The following is a 17,515-nucleotide window of genomic DNA, read 5'->3' on the forward strand; positions in this document are numbered from 1 at the left end:
GAATTTACGGCCAGTCAAACACCAGTTTCTATTTACATCCATACAGCATATATTTACTAGATGTCATTTCCACGGATATACTTAATTCCTGGGGCCTATGATATGGTCCTTGTGTATAATACTAGTCATCACGAAAAGATACGAAGACCCCCGATAGGGCGCCGAGTTTTTATGTTCTATCGTTACCAAGCATCGGAGCATCATTGGGAGAAACGGCGCTTTTTTTTTTTTTTTGGTTTTCAGGGAAACCGGGGTCCCCTCTTTCAGAGTGGGTGATAAAGATGTACGCCACCTTATCGTGGCACAGATAAATCTGGTACCGGATTAGTAAGAGGGGCTTTGGATTCATTTTGGAATGAGTGCATTTTGGAGTTGGCGGTTTTTGGTCGGTTGGTGATGAATTTTTTTTTTGCATGGCGGACTCGGCTCACGCCGGGTTCCTGGAGACGGCCCCAACCAATCAATGGCTTTCATCATGGGAAGCGGAATGCATAATTGTGGCAAGCACTTCCATCACTTTTTCTAGGTGTTGTTTGCCCTGTATTTAGTAGATAATGATATATGGCACCTGATCGGGGTGATACATGATATGCGGTTTTGTGCCCTTGTTTGCTAGGTGACGATTTGTATGACCTTGATGAGATATGACGGGAGTCATGATTGATGTCATATGTGTGTGCACGATAGCAGCGTGTAGTATACCTACCTCCCCTGTATTAATAGCCTTGCCTTTGCAGGCTTGTAACATCGCTTTTCGCCCCGTGTCTCATTGTCTTTGAGGGGTTTGCTTGAAAGTATGTTCGGTGAGCCGGGGCGCGGAAAAGAAAAAGATTAGCCAAGCCGGGGGATAGAGGACGTGGGAAAACATGTGACGGAACCTTGTATTATGTATGGTCTAGGTATATAATATAGGTATCTACTGGACATGCTTATGAAACTAGGTATGTTGGTATTGGAAGGAATGCAGAGTGAGTAGAGACCTATATACCTATCTACCTATGTAGGTATACTATATTATATACCCTGCTAATCTGATATGCCGAACTGTACTGTATGTATATGTATGTAGGGTTATCATATCATTCGGTATGCGGGTAGTAACGTTGATGCCATCTCAGGGTTGGTTGTATTACCTAGATAGATGGGTGGGTAGTGTAGTGTACTCGGTTAGGAGGTTTTAAGACAATGCTGTGCGATATGGGATAGGTACCTAATTGATACGCTTTAATAGATTACATGTGTAAGGAGAATTGAGCGGAGATGTCTACCTAGATCTAACATACCTAGTACGAATTCGAAGGTTGACTGGCTCCCCACGTGCCGGTGAAAGAGAGGGATTAGATTCGGGGGTTAGGCGACGGGCAACGAAAGACGCTAGATTTGTCTTCACGAGTACTAGAAACATAGGTATTGGTTGGTCGGCCATCTGGTCTAGTCCATGGGATCGATGCCGACGGCAACAAGGAAATTGGGGGTTGGCCCTATTTCGGTTCCGGGCAGGCAATGCAATGCAACGCAACGCAACGCGACGCGATGTTGCTGCAAGAATAGGTAGCAGCAGCTTTTTGCCTGCCTGCCTGTCCTGTCCTGCGCCCGTTGCCGCAGTTCAGTCTGGCGGCAATCGAGAACAACCAGGTTTGCTTTCCTATCCGGCCCCCCCAAAAAATCCCATGCAGATGTTTAGAGAGGCCTGAGTAAGTAAGTAGGTATATGAAGTGTAGGAGCCGTACCTGCCGCGTTTTACCTAATTGAACGAAACCTACATGATTAGGATTGATTATGTATGAGGGCGGAAAGTAAGGGAGGTATGTAGGTTGTGTGTAAGACGATGGCGGCCGTCCGTGTTTGCATCTTATTCGGTGAGATGCGATGGAGGGAGGTGTAAGTAAGGCACAGTTGAGAGAGTGAGAGCCGGTGCAGCATATCTACCTACCGTACTTACCTAGATTGCCCGATATCATGCGATTTGAGACAGACCCGTTCGCCTCGACTTACTCTACTTTCTATAGTAAATCCTTCGGTCGTCTTCTGTTGTCTGTAGGTAGGGCGAATGTGCCGTTTTCAAATGGGAAGTGAACAAGGAACAAAGACATTGTGCATACATCGGCCAGGGATCATGGCAGTTTCGTAGTGCTGGACCCTACAGTACATACCTAGTACCTATTGCGCCTGCGATGTTCTTACATTAATTACACCTGGAGATGCAATACCTACCATTCCACTACGCAGAATTTGATTACTTTGTATACATATAGTAACAGGTAATCGTTCACAGCCTCGAACTTGTGGTGCGCTGGATAGTAAGCCGCCAACAAGTGTAGTGCGTACGTAGCTGGGCGTTTTTTCTTCTTCTCAAGTTCGACCCCATAATAAGACGAGGATTGAGAGATGAAGAGAGAGGGAGAACATGCATTTCTAATACCTACGCATACACACAGAACAGAGCCGCCTCTGCCTCGTTCGACACTATACCTACCGCGCATATACTACCTACGTACATGTCGAACAATCTGGGCTCATGTTGGAGAAATCAACAGCTGCAATGCCCCCAACGGTACCTACATGTACGTACCTGCCTACCGAACTTTTAGCGGTCCAGAGGCAGAGAACACAAGACTAGAATCTCGTTCCCGAGAATCCGTGACCGTTAATCTCTGACAGGTCTAGGTTAACGCGTACTTTACTTAGTGTCATACAGAGGGGATCGTACCTGGCCTATCGCATTTGGTGCACAAATGAGTACTTTTTAGAGGTATCAGGTAATCATCCTAGCGCTGATCACCCTCATCCCTCGCTGTCTCCATCCAGGCAGATGATACCAGTGTAGATCAAGTTGATGATTGAATACCAGAGCAGAACCAGAGCAGAACCAGAGCTCGAACATCAGTACTATCCATTACGACCATCCCCACTACCCACGATCTAGCGAGAGCGTAGAATCTACCTACCTACCTACCTAGGTAACCTTCTGGGTGTTGTAGCCAGTGCGACCACTCTCTGACATCTTGCCGTGCCTACTATGTACTTGCAGAGTACAGGCCCCCCCTTGATTTCGCTCCATCTCGATGGCCTGACGACTGCAAAGTGTTTGCTTCGTGCTTGTCTAGTCGAGCGAATAACTTCATCACCTATATCCTTTATATCCCTCTTGAATCATTTGACACTGCCTCGCACAAGTACACCCAGGCTTGTAGGCTTAGGCTGTGTACATACCCTCCCTATGGTTTAATTAAGTAAGTCTCCTCGTCGATCCATGCCGCCCATACGCAAGGCACTGTGCACTATTACTGTACGATACTGCGACACGCTCACCGTGCCGTCTGGTTTTCGCCTAGCTGAGCTACTAGTCCAGCACCGTCTAGATCCAGACTGGTACAATAGTAATACTTGGATATCAGCCTACAAATTACTAAGTGCTAAGGCTTCCCCAAGTTGGCAGCTCCTCAAGCGTTCTGAATATTTTTGGAATCACGGCAGAGGCAATAAGGAGAGAACAAAGTGGTAGAAGCATCAGAGACGGAAGACGAAGAAAAGAAAGAAAGAAAGAAATACAACGAAAGCACGTAGGGAACGCAGGTACATGCTTTTACACGACGACCGACCTCACGAACAGGATCTGGGTTCTCGATCCTTATCCCAGTCACCCTCTACTTACATACCTACACCTACTTACTTACAGCTTACCACGGGACTGGACCCGGGTCACGGGGCCTAGGTATCATTACCTACTCTCGGGACCTGGCGCGAAGAGAGCAGACCCTTCAAGAGTCCTTTCCACAGCACCATAATCCCCGCTACTTGATTTCCACACTACCGATACAGAAGATTATTATTAGAACAAGGGTGACCCAGTCTGGTCCAGCTTCTGTCTCTCAGACCTGAGCTCGACGAATTAGTCTTAGTCAGACTAAGCCGCTTGGTCCTGGGCTGTGTTCCCGCTTGCTTTGCTTGCTTGCTGGGCTTGCTGGGGGCATAAACGTCTGCTGCCTGCCCTGCCTGGGCCACTGCCGGGAGCTTCGCGGCATCTTGCACTTCTCTCACGGCAACCTTAATTCATCCCGAACCATTGTGGTGGAAACGATCCCGTCTCCCATAACGACTTTCCCCTCCCGTCTATCTGCTTCGCAAGCTTTAGTTTACCTGCCAATTGAGACCATCCGCTTAGCACTACTAGACAAGACGGCTGTCCGTCCAGCTGCCGTCTTGATCTGCAAATCATGACCACATCGCCGGGCTTTGAAAACGCCGCCTCCCCAAATGCTGCTGCTTCTTCTTCGTCCATGTCTATGTCGCCTACCGTGTCCGGCACCCCAGTCAATAGTACCGTGCCACCGCCGCCGCCTGTGAAGCGCCGTGCGCCAATTGCCTGCCGAAGGTATGGGCTTCACTGTGTCGAATCTACCGCTGCGTAGATCAAATCTCCAAGACACTTATACCTTGTATTCACTTATTGACTCTTCGTTGTAGATGCCGCCGCCTGCGTAGCAAGTGTTTGCACGAGAAGCAACCGCCTTGTAAAGCCTGCAAAGAAGCTGGCGTACCAGAAGAATGGTAATCATTTCTGTCGTGTGCTCATCGCTGCCGGGCATTTAAGTCGTTCGGAAACACTAACCGTGTTGTCGTAGTTCGTTCCCGAGCCGAGGAGACTTGGATCAGGATCGCGCATTTCGTCACCCTCGGCAGCGCGCCGACAGGAAACACAAGCTCGACCTCATCAAGGTCAAGAGAGAGCCCACTACGACGCCGAGCTTAGGTCTTGATGCATTATCTAACTTTCGACCGCCCAAGCTGGCGAATGAATGGGATCTTTTACCGGAGATGGAAGTTATAGTCGACGGTATCCATACATTCATTCGTCATTTCTACCAGATTGGTTTTATCCCAAAGAAAATGTTCATTGCTGGCCTAAGAGAAAACACCGAGTCTGTGAGCGTTTTCCTACTGCTTAGCATTCTCTGTATCAGTGCTAGGTTCAACAAAAATTTAATCGAAACGTATGGCGATGGGCTCAAAGCTGCCGACGAATTCATGCAAAAGGCCCAGCGACTTGCCATCAATGAAATCTATCTAGAGCCTACGTTGGAAAGGTGCCAAGCGTTCTATCTACTTAGCATTGCTGAGCAAGGGTCAGGCAAATCTAACACAAGCTATGTAAGTCCCGCCTAAATTAATCTTCTCAAAAGCTGTTGCTTACCTTGAAAACAGATAAGCGCCGGTATAGCATTCAGAATGGCCGCCCTCATGAGACTGCATCGTGAAGAAGCCTACAGTCCGATTACCAACAAATCCCATGTTGTACAGAGGATACGAGCAGAAGCGGCAAGGCGCACATTTGTAAGTAGAACAAGTAGACAATTGGAATCTCTGCAAAGCAGAAGTCGCCACTCTCCCTCTAAAATCAATTTTATCATCATGTTCCAGGATGCTGAGTATGATTATTTACTAACTTGTCTTTGTCAATAGTGGATGCTACATAGTGAGTAGAAATATTGATTTTATCGAGCGCCACATCTAATTTTCAACACCAGGTCAGGATAACTTGCATTCCGGGCCATATAAACCCGTATCCCTGGGGCCCAGCGATATTACTGCTTTGCTGCCCTGTGACGAAGCGGACTTTGAGGCCGGTAGAATACCAGAGAAACGGGCTGCTCTCGAGGGCACACCGCCAGCTATCGCCGATCCCAGTCTAGTATCACTCCGGCCACGGCCCCTACTTGCATCCCTTATGCAAGTGCACAATTTCTGGGGTATAATAGCACGTCGAATTCTCCACAATGAAAAAGATTGGCGGCCACAAGATGAGGACAGCGAATTTGCGAAGCTGAATCGCCGGCTGAGGGATTGGGAAAGAGACCTGCCTCCGGAGCATGCGTTTGGGAGAATACTACTGGGTGGCTACAGACACTATGAGGAAGATCTAGTAAGTTGATCGATTAAATGAAAAGCCCTTGGAGTTCGTGGCTTACTTCATGCCAGGCTTATCTCAGCCTTACGGGTTGTCTGCGTCTCTGTCACATCGTCCTGCGCAAGGTATATATGAGCGAGTAGGTTCTTGTGATGGTTCCAGAAATTGGTGTTCCCTGACTAATTTTGTTTGCCAGGATGATTCGTCACGCACAAGGAGACCCGTCCAACCCAGAGGTTAAGTTTTATCAAAACATGTCTAATGACTTGTTCTGCAATGTCCGGGTCTTGTACGAGCAAGTTGATGCGCATTTCGAGGACGGTACACCTATTGAAAGTTTGGGTTCACAAATGGCCGTAAGTGGCGTCCACCCGTCTCAGAATGCCCCTATTTCAAGCTAACCACAACTTCTAGGCTTTCATCATATATAGTTGTGGTCTACTGGCCTCTTACCTTGTCAAGTTCCCGCAGTGTAAGCTCTTCCTAAACGATGAACAGGGCTTAGTGACACTAACAAATCCTCGATAGTGGATGTACAACACGTAGGAAATGATCTTCCAGCAGCACAAGCTGAAGGCCGTATGATTTATGCACGGAGTCTTAGCATACTGAGGGCATATTCACACACATGGCCTCTCGCAACTGCCTGGGCCAATGGCTTGGAGAAGTGGTTCAAAGATCAAAACCCTAAGAAGATCTCATTTCAATCTGGTACTATGACAGATGGCGTAAGTAGTTTTCACCCCATGTGCCCTGGCCACCGTGGTCATCTTCGTGCGGCCATACTTTGTACTTAAGGTTAATTTGAAAGTTGAACCAGATCGAAGAGCCTCAACCATACGCCCTTGGCGCTATGCACCCACGCTTGAACGCCCCGGGCATCCGCGGCACACCCTCAATCAAAAAGTTTCACACAACACGTTCCACAACGCCGACAGGAGCAGATCACCGGCATACGTCAGGCGATATGGGGCCTGCAAGTGAACCTCCGCGCCTCGCACCTTTACAGCAAGCACCAAGTGCCTACGGAGAACCCGTGTGTCTGCCGCCTCTCTCACAAACACAATACGTCACGTCATCACCACAACCCAACACGCCACAGCCCATCATTCCATCATCATATGCTCCTCCACCTCCGCCTCACGTCGCCCTCGCACAAGCACATCATTCTCAACCCCAGCAGCCACCACCGCCGCCGCCACCGCCGCAGCCACAGCAACATCCGGCGAGCCACCCGCATACCCATATACACCCACAGTCGCAATCGTCATCCCAGCCACCACCGCAGCAGACCTACGCAGCGCAGCCATATGCGCAGAACACTGGTCTCGACATGCTTATTCAAGCATCAGCATCTACGCACCCACCAGCCGCACCGCCCATGGACGCATATGCAGCCGCGTACTATGATTACAACAACATAGCGCTCAATGACGGTTTCGACTCGAATCTCCAGATCATGGTTGACGGCGGTGCACGCTGGACGGCCATCGACGCGACGACCGCCATCTATAGCCCATACGGGCCCATTGGAACAGGGCCTTGAACCAAAACCGGCACCTGTCATGTATTCACTGTATTACGAGGAATCAGCCAGCTTATATACCAAACATGTTTTCCACATCTTTTCAGCGAAGCGCTCTTGTTTACCATCTCTGAACACACTGCGAGCACGTTTTCCACACTGCATGACCCTTTTTTTACCCTATTGCACTTATATATAATCGTGTATATACACCTACCCTATGGGAACTCACAATCCACGAGATACGATACAATCTAACCCCAGAGGAAACTTTTTCAAATATTTACCAAGCTATCAATGTAACTACGGTGATTCTCGGTTCGACATATCCTAGACTTGGTACTGGGCTTTATTCATTTCTAAGCGGGGAAGGGGAGGACATACCTTAGTCAGTATACGGTGTTGTGGGTGAGGATTTGGATTTGGATTTGGATTTGAAGTAAATGGAAGGAAGGAAGCAGGTTACGAAAAGAGCGTTCGAGCGTACTTCTATCTATCTTCATTTACGTACGTGCGTACTTATTTACTTGTGTATGTATATAATGTATGTGTCTATGTATATACCTACCTATCTATCTATACACGAGTGTGTTATTCCGTTGTTGCAGATATGACTACTTAAAAGAAAGAGAAAAACTCTGCCTTGTTAGATTAATGTAATTGCGGAACACCTATTACCTAACCTTGAATATCCTAATGGTATTTGCTTTTCCTCTCTTTGCCTAGCTGAGCAAAATGAATAAGAACATTAACCCATGCCCTGTATAAAAGACATTTTCCATTCGCGCATCTGTTTATCCGAGTATTTTAACTTCTATCTCGAGAGGAACCTATATACATAAACTTATAATCTACATGTCATTTATAAGGTGACATCGATCTCAACTCGGAAAAGGGGGGAAACCTAAATAAAATTAAGTTGGATCATATCCCTCCTTACCTAGGACAAGCATAAGACTCAGTCAACTTTCCCTTCCTCACTTTCTCAGTCCTCACACTCACTCACACAAGGTAATTAGTTAGCACCCTAATTACCCCATCATTAATTACATTACAGGTTCTATAGGTGAGCCTCCATAATTATACGCAATATTTAATAAAAAAAAGCTCTCATACTTCTTACCTTCGTTGACCTAAGATATTGTATCAAATATAAACTACTGTATGTAGCCTACCTTAGCCACATTCATTTAACTAAATATAAGAAACATAATAATTTCCTACAGTTGAAGAGCAGCAAGTACACCAGGAAAATAAAAGTTGATCGTACTACAGGTTTACTGAGTAGTAATTAAGTCACTTACGGTATTCACACAAGAAACAAAATATGATCGTTGTAGGGGGGGGCAGATAGTGCTTTTATTTCTAATATAGGCACTAATCTACAGGTGCACAATTGAATTTGCCTGTGCTAGATTGATGCGAGTCAGTAACGCGATGCGTAGTAAGCTCTGTGCTGGGGTGAACAAGTCGTGTTCGGCCCCATTGAATTGGGCGCGGTCTGGTCTACTTCATGACCCCCAAACCACAAGAGCAAACTCTTTGCTTGACCCGTTCCCCGACTGACAGTCCCAGTTCCCAAATTTCTAGACGTAAGCAACATCATCGTCGGGCTAGGGGTATATGTTCACTTGAACCACTATCAGTCACGCAGGGCATATATGCGCTGTGTATCCTCTCTTCCAGGCTGAAGACCTTTTTTGTAACTCCACCGATGTTCCTCTTTTTACATGACTTCGTGGCCTCCCTTCACGGGAAGGGGGCGTTACATGATGTAATCTACTCTCTAAACGCATAGGTCCGGGTCATTTCTGCTTTCAAAACCGGATCAAAACTCAGCAAAAGGGGATACATTTTGGTGATGTGAGGACGTGACGCGTAACGGTTCAAGGGGCTATGTGATATCAGGGGTATTGGATTACTAATGCAGTGGAAGAAGATCTATATACACATGTCTCATTCAAAAGGCAGTGAGGACCAAGGGGTAAGGTGCTGGGAAGGGGGTAAGGGGTATTCGAGGGGGTATTGCTGGTTTCCTCCGACTTCGGCATATGCGAATAGGCCTGGATACGTCCGGCTTATTGGTCGGGAGAAGCTGCGTGTCGTGACTTCGGAAGGGCATTGGGGGCGATGCGGAGGTCGTAAGAATAAATTGCGAGACTTTCATGTCTGCTGCATGACCGATGAGGTACCGCCGAGCTGGCGTTTGACTTGTTCACGAGCCCACCGAGCAGTTTCGATCGTCCGCGACTGGAATTCACGGTTGCTCTTGGTCTCTTTTATCATGAGGCTAAGCCAGTCTTGCCGGAATGCGTCGGCGAGTTGCCCGTTGGGATAAGCATCAGCCATGTCACTATAGACGTCAGTACTGCCATCATGATCAAAGAGTTGATGTTACATACCCGATAACGCCCATAGCAGATCGCATCAGGGACTCGCTTCTGTTCATATCCTGCGCAATAATATTGAGTAGCTGGAAAATGGATTGCACGTACGGCTGGAGCGCTTGGGCTTCTAGATGTCAGTAAAATTAAGCTGTTGGGCTCATGCGGAGGTACTCACTCTTGTCACTGATCTTCATAGCCCCAATGATGCCACCCCAGGCGTCCATGATACCCTCCCGTAGAGAGATTACATAGTCGTACATCTCGTAAGATCCATCAGGAGCAGCAGTGACAGCAGCCGCCTGTTGTAGAACCTGTGCGACAACAGATAGGTAAGTCTCAAAGTGGCCACCAATGGCACTGGCAATGTCACCGAAACATTGCAGAATGGCAGGCTTGAACTGATTTGAAAGAGCAGCACTCTATAAGCAGGTTAGAAGCTGTAATACGGCGTGTGCGAAAGTTGGAAGCATGGGAATACACACCCTAAGGTTGTTGAGCAGATGGTTCATGAAGTTATCGCAGTATGGCTGGCTTCGTTCACCCATAGAGCGCGTAATATCGCTGACCAGTCCAATAGCCATTGAGCAGACACTTGGCTCTTCCTGGTTGGCCAAGGCGTTGTAAAGGAAAGGAGAGAATGCCTCCATGTATTTGAAGAAGTCTTCTTCCATAGCGTTTGATAGGCCACTAATAGTAGCAAATATAGCCTCAGGAACGCTAGACCTAGGTCCAACGGTGTTTAGAATCTGCAGATCTACCTGCATGATTCGGTCACCCTGTGGTGCAATCTCCTTCTCTAGTCGCTGAATGATAGCCTGAAGGACTGTGCTTAGACTAGTCTGCATCTCCTCCAGTGCGATCTTGTCTTCAATGCTTACAACCTGAGATTGCAAGGGAATGGTCTCTTCGAGACGCTTGATGATTACATTTGATAGCTCAGCAATAGCCGGGAAGCTATCTGTTGCCGCATGCTGGACAAATGCACTAAGGACTTCGTACGAAGTTGTACGAACAGTCGTCTCAGCCGCAGCCTGCGATGTAACCTCGAGGAGGGTCTGCACGCTCTGGTTGAAGTGAGGCGTTATCGGGTTTGACGAAGCCTCGAAGTCACCCGAGAACCGGTCGGCTAAGTTCATGAGCGCCCAGCAGCACGAAGCTGCCATCTTCGAGTCATGGATACCAGCAAATAAAGACCTAATAAGAGGATCTAGATGCGTGTTAGGATCAATAGCATCTGAGCAAGCCTCAGTGATTCGGCCCAGAGCGTAAGCGGTCGAATCCTTGACAAAGATGGAGCTGTCTTCCATCATACTGATGAGGATAGGCAAAGCCTGCTTAACGATAGGCTCCAGAGTCTTTTCCTCAGGCCCTTCCATGATTGCGCCAAAGGCTGCCACAGCAGCCTCGCGGTAATGCCAATCCTCGGAACGCAAGTGCTGCTCGACAAACTGAAGTACATGAGGGACAATATTAGCGCCCACGGCTTGTGCATACAGCTGAAGACATTGGTACGCGGCGCGAGCCAGGTTATATTCATCGTCAGCGGCATCTTCATCTTGCTTAGTCAGAAGAGTCAGCAGCTGGGGGACAACTTCCCCTGTAGCTACACGAGCAAAGTTATAGAATGGCCGCATTTGCTCAGTGTTATCGACCTGTTTTGATGCCTGATTAGCGCGCCACTGTGAGAACATGGGGATATGGTCATTACATACTTGTGAGTTATCCTCTTCTATGTTTATTTCTTCCTCACACACAGTACTCCAGAACTCGACGGCGAGTTTTGCAACATCTTCGTCTTCATTCTTCATTCCCAAAATGGTAAGACCAAACAAGGCCTTCTCCATGTAGAAGCGCATGTTCTCGTAATAAAGAGCCATAATACGGTTGAGGCAACCAAATGCAGCCTGTTGTATCCGCGAATCCTCGGCTTGTGTAGCCTCGCAGACAACTTGCATGATGTAGTTCCTTTCACCTTCGTGCTTGAAGTTGTTGCCCACGAACTCGAGAGAGTCACCAAGCGCATATATGGCAGACAAGCGGATCTCTTGGTTTGTCTCCTCCTTACGAGCACCCTGTACCACAGCGGTCAAGATAGCGTTTGAGTGGGCAACCAACGCTGTCCGCAACTCGGCATCTTGGCTATCACAGATGTATCCAATGCATGTCAAAGAGGCTTGTTTCTGGTGAGGAGCGCCATTGCTAACGTTTTGCACCAAGGTTCCCATGAGCTCAGGCCATTGATCCCTGGGGAGTTCAAGAGAAGCGATGGAAGCGATGACCTGGGCAGCAGCGTTTCCGGCCTGGCTGTTACTCGACGACAGGGTCTGAAGGGCAAGAGCCTTGACACGACTTTTCGTCTCTTGGTCTGTCTGCTGTAGCCATTTGGCCTGTAATTCTTGCGCTCGAGCGAACTCGCGGGCGGTGAAAGAGTTCTTCAGGGCCAAACCCGCGGCAACTCTTATTTGGGCCTCCGCATTTTCGTCGGCCAGGGACTGGACGAGTGTGGCAAGATAGAGAGGCTACAGTAACATGAAGCATTAGCATTCATGGTAACAGTGATAGTAAAGTAAGCTGTGGGTTGGGGTAGAGGCTAGGTTGGCCAAGAAAGGGACGTACAAAGTTGTTTTCAGCGGCCTGGGCGAGTTGTTGCTCAGCACCATTTCGCGTCGCAGCATCTGAAAGGAGTAAGGCAAGGGGTTAGCTATGCGGCCGAAAGAAATGATAGCAAAAAAAGGCAGAGTCGCGTTGGACGACCTGGACATGATTGCTACTGCTGCGGTGGTGACAGTGCTGAGGGGCTACATGGGGGGCAAGGGGGGGCGATGGATGCGCTCACCTGTGGACAGCGAATTGCTGAGGACGGCGTTAATGTCACTGTTTTCAGCCATGATGGGTAGTCAAATGGCCGTGCCAGTAGTATGGGTCGTGATCCAGATCGATTGCGGGCTCGGAGGGTAGTAGAGTATGTATGTTGTTATTGTAAGTTCATCAACAAAAAGAAAAAGACGTCGGTCAGGAGGGGACCCGCAGGTGGGCGTGTGTAGTCGTAGTCGTAGTCGTAGTCGTGTATGGATTACCTATGCTAGTAGATTGAAGAGTGTCAAGGCGACGAAGGAAGGGACAAGAAGCTTAAAAGGGTAGGACGGGTGGCCTCGGGGGTATATGGAGGACTGGTCCTGGGCACAGAGGAGAGAAATAGTGTGAAGCTTGAAAAAGAGAGCAGAAGATTGCAGACTGCAGATGGCGGAAAGGAGGTGGTAGAATAGTGCAGAAATGAAGAGCGAGGTTTCGTCACCTGGTGGACAGTGGGGAGTTGTGGCTCCTGCGGTAGGTACAGTACTATGTAGGTACTTGGTGAAAAGTACCAGTAGTAGGGTACCTGCTAGTGTACAGGTGCAAGCCGGTGCAGGCCGGTACTGGCTGGTACAGACTGGTATTGTACACTGTAGGGTCTGCTCAGAAGTCTGCAGGTAGTCTGTCTGTCTGTTGTAGGCGGTAAACTACCTATGTATCCTGAGGTAGGTAGGTACACTGGCGGTAGACCAATGGGTGTATCTCTGTACCTTGTAGGGCCTTGTAGGGGCCTTGTAGGGCAGGCCAGCGCCAGGCGGGACCAGGCAGGCAGGCAGGCGGCGAGTCTTTGGGTGTGTGGGTCCCGAATATTTTTGTTGACAATCACAAGCCAGAAAAGCGAGGACAAGAGGCAAAGAGTCAAAGCTCCTTTCCTTGCGCGCCCGCAATCCAATGCTTGGTCTTGGGCAGAGGGGCGGATGGATGGTAACGACAGCGCGGCATTGTCTTGGTGGTGGGTCCGGTCTCTGTTTGCCAGCGGGCCGCCAACTGAACACTGTCTGTCTTATCGAGACTCTGGCGGGGAAAATCTCGAACAACAACGAGTTTAATAAAGAAACGAGGGTTCAGATCCATCACACGTGGATAAAGGAGCATACTTAATACTACGTATTCTTCTTAGTATAACTTAGTAGACATGATATTAACCTTTCTTCTACTTCAGCAGTTGAATTCCAGTCAAAAGAATCCGTGTGCTAGAAGCTGTAGGTACCTAATAGCAATGTACGAAGTAGTTCATATGGTGCCATGTTGCTGCCCCGAGGATGAGACTTGTCACCTACCACAGGCAATATGAATTATCTGCATCTCCCCAGATCACTATACATGCTTATATATAGGTACTTACTGCCTGATACAAGCACTGATACATACCCAGTGATGTATCCCTTCCTCTGCCATTGTAGAAAAACACGACTGGCAAGCTGGTATGTTGAGTAGCAATGGACGGAAAAAACACCAGATGTACAGGTAGTTCGTTTGACTTGACGCCTTATCACAAGCACGGACGTAGATATACAGTCTGTATCTACAGCATGTGTTGAGTTATCATGCAGGAACCACACCTGTTCCTCAGTGATGCTGGTGTCCAGAACCACCAGATGCTCGCAGCTGTGACAATTGGTGGGGGTAGAGTTGGGGTGAGGGGTTGCAGCTGTTCTCGCTAAACCTAGCCCGGAGCATGGGCTTTTCCTTCCCCGTCCACTCCTGGCCTGGAGTATCCACCTCCACTACAATATAGTACATACGTTGAGTCATAAGCGTACTACGTACCTAGTTAAGTAGGTAGATTGGTGAGTTTAAGACACATGTCTGCACTGTTAATTGTCGAATATAAAGGGTTATATCTCAAGCTAGGATAATGGATAAACGGGGACCTTAAGGTAAACCCATGTTAAGAAGATAAAGGCCCTTATAAAATCTTTATATAGTAGGGCCATCATAACGCATCTCCCACTTAACCTGGCTACCCAATTGAGCTGGCCACCCCCCCAGCTCATATAAGAAACGTCGGTGTATTAATTACGTGATAATTTAATAACTTCACGAATATTAGTCATATAAGATAATAAAATATACCATTATATTCGTAATAAAAAGAGCTATTTAACGGTACTCTCCACTAAATTCTAGGATTTATATTTACGGAGTTATTAAGCAATACGCTAAAGTATACTATTAAATATAAGCGATAGCATATAGAATTTTTTAATATATTAATTAATTAATTTTATTATTATTAATGTAATGCGTTTATTATATTAAGATTATATAAAGGTCCTTATCTTTTAAATATAGGTTTACTTTAAAGTTCCTATTTATTTAATATTTTAGTTTAAAATATAACCCTTTATATTTAATATATCCTTTTAAGAAGTATTCTTTTAAAGATAATTTCTATAAATATATTTAATAATAACCTTATATATTCCTATTAAATAAAAATATTAATCTATTTATTCAATTATTTATAAGTTTAATTTTCCTTTTTTTAATAAGTCCTTAAATATATTTTATTTTTCCTTTAATATTTCCTTTAATATTTATAATTTTTAAATGCTTTTAATATTTATAAAGTTAAATTATTATAAAAATATATTCCATTTATCTTTAAAAAGTGTTTTAATTAATCTATTAATAATTATATTAATAATAAAGATATATTTTATTTTAAAAGTTTTATTAAAAACTTTTTAATATAGTTAATAGTTATAAATATTAATATATTATAACTTTATTTATAATATAATAATATCTTTTATAATAAGTTTAAATATTTATTAATTATTAAAAGCTATTCTTAATTCTTTAATTAATTAATTAATAAATATAACCTTTTTAATAATTTAAATTAAGGTAAAGAATTTAACCTTAATTATTAATATAATTATTATAATGCATCTCTTACTTAACCTGGCCACCCAATTAAGCTGGACACCCCCTTAACCTATATAAAAGTTTAATGTTTTAATTTATAATAACTTAACTAATACTAGTCCTACAATTTAATAATTAGTACCATTAAATCCGTTATTTAATAAGGAACCCAGTGATATTTTTTTACTATTTTTTATAAAATTTATTAAGCGAGATATTAAGCAATATGCTAAAGGGGCGCTAAGCAAGGATTAATTTAGCGCTTACTTTAGCGTATTGCTTAATAACTCCACGAATATAAGTCGTAAAAGTTAGTAAAGGGTACCGTTAAATAGCTCTTTTTATTACGAATCTAATGGTATATTTTATTATTTTATACAATTATTACTCGTAGAGTTATTAGATTATCACGTGATTAGCGCACCGACGTTATTTGTATGGGCTAGGGGGGTGGCCAGGTCAATTGGGTGGCCAGGTTAAGTGGGAGATGCGTTATCCTATTTATTAACTTTTTATTTAATAACTCTTTTAAATAGCTTTATTATATAAATTTATAAATTTTTATAATTAAAAGTATTATTAATAAATAAGAAGTTATTTATTATTATAAATTTATTTTTATTTTTAAATTATAATATATAGTTTTAAATAGTTTTAAAGTAAAATAATAATTAATTAATAATATTATAATATTTAAGCTTTAAATTTAAATTAAATTTTAATAATTAAAATACTTTAAATATAATATTAAATTAAATAATTATAGCTTTATATATTATTATTATTATATATCTATTATATTACTTATATAATATAATCCTTTTATTTATATATCTATAAATAAAACTATATAATAGTTAAATAAAAACCTTATATAACCTTTAACCATTACTTTACTACTTTTTAACCCTATATAAATTGGTATATATTGTTTAACTATATAGTAAAAAGAGGGGAAAGAAAGCTTAAACTTTTTTACCTTCCTTATATTCCTTAATTATTTAAAAAGGAAAAGAAAGCTTCCTCCCTTTCCTTAAGGACCTTTAGGGAGGCCCTTTCGGCCTCCCTATTTAGGTTCTTTTTTTTTTATATTCCCCCTTTTTTACTCCCCCTAATCCCCTTAATCTTATTATATATAATTATTTTCCTAATATTTAATAGCTACTTTATAATTGCTTTTATCTTTATTAAATCTTCCGTTATTATTTATAAATCTTTATTAATTTATAGCTATATTTTAATTAACTTTTTAATTAAGGTTTTTCTTTTATTTATTAATAACCTATATTATAAGATTATATATTATAAAATTTCTTTACTCTTTATATATTTATAAAAAAGGGTTAAAAACTTTAAAACCTTTCTTTTATATAAAAAAGCTTTAAGTCCTATTTTTCCAATTTATATTTATATTATTAAAGTTACTTTATACTTTAAAAATCTATAAAACTTTTATAATACCTTTTTTTTATTAAGCTCTTACTTTATTATTATAAGGTAGCTATATTTTATTTTAATATAGCTTTATCTTGCTTTTTATTTTTTAATTAAAGTATTATTTAGTTCTTTCCCCTTTATTTATTTATTTTATTAATAGTTTGGATTTATAGTTAAATCGCTTTATAATTAATTCTTTATACTATTTATAGGTTTCCTTTTAATTTACCTTTTAACCTACCATTTTTAAAATACTTATATAAGTTAATTAACCTTTATTATAACCTTTATTAATATTTTATAATATATTAAGTTTTTTAATTAACCTTTATTTATTATTACTTTATTATTTAAATATAGGTTAATAAAGCATATATTTAATTCCGTTTTAAATTAATATATTAGTATAATTTTAAAGGCCTTTATAATATATTTAATATAAATATTTTAAATACCTTTAAAGGAATTAACTATACCTTTTAATCTATTTTCCCTAAGTTATTTATATTATATAACTGCCCTATATATTAA

The 17,515-nt window shown here is 43.3% G+C and overlaps 2 protein-coding genes across 2 annotated transcripts; one reads left to right on the forward strand and one right to left on the reverse strand.

Annotated features, from left to right (window-relative positions):
- Positions 1 to 3,823: 3,823 nt before the first annotated feature.
- F5B22DRAFT_38507 (uncharacterized protein) lies at positions 3,824 to 8,128 on the forward strand. Its single transcript, XM_047971320.1, has 11 exons — positions 3,824 to 4,375; positions 4,468 to 4,551; positions 4,626 to 5,151; positions 5,206 to 5,334; positions 5,464 to 5,476; positions 5,529 to 5,923; positions 5,980 to 6,047; positions 6,105 to 6,264; positions 6,323 to 6,380; positions 6,437 to 6,636; positions 6,729 to 8,128. Exons 1-11 carry the CDS (start codon positions 4,218 to 4,220, stop codon positions 7,452 to 7,454), a joined length of 2,517 nt encoding a protein of 838 aa, XP_047833114.1. The 5' UTR covers positions 3,824 to 4,217; the 3' UTR covers positions 7,455 to 8,128.
- Positions 8,129 to 9,413: 1,285 nt separating this feature from the next.
- F5B22DRAFT_38646 (armadillo-type protein) lies at positions 9,414 to 12,955 on the reverse strand. Its single transcript, XM_047971348.1, has 7 exons — positions 12,657 to 12,955; positions 12,437 to 12,495; positions 11,533 to 12,339; positions 10,303 to 11,472; positions 9,996 to 10,239; positions 9,836 to 9,944; positions 9,414 to 9,786 (listed from the first exon to the last, which is right to left on the reverse strand). The coding sequence occupies exons 1-7, from the start codon at positions 12,706 to 12,708 to the stop codon at positions 9,597 to 9,599; spliced, it is 2,631 nt and encodes an 876-aa protein (XP_047833115.1). The 5' UTR covers positions 12,709 to 12,955; the 3' UTR covers positions 9,414 to 9,596.
- Positions 12,956 to 17,515: the final 4,560 nt, after the last annotated feature.

Source organism: Xylaria bambusicola (assembly GCF_022495145.1).
Source record: "Xylaria bambusicola strain CBS 139988 unplaced genomic scaffold F5B22scaffold_10, whole genome shotgun sequence".
NCBI classification, from domain to species: Eukaryota; Fungi; Ascomycota; class Sordariomycetes; order Xylariales; family Xylariaceae; genus Xylaria; species Xylaria bambusicola.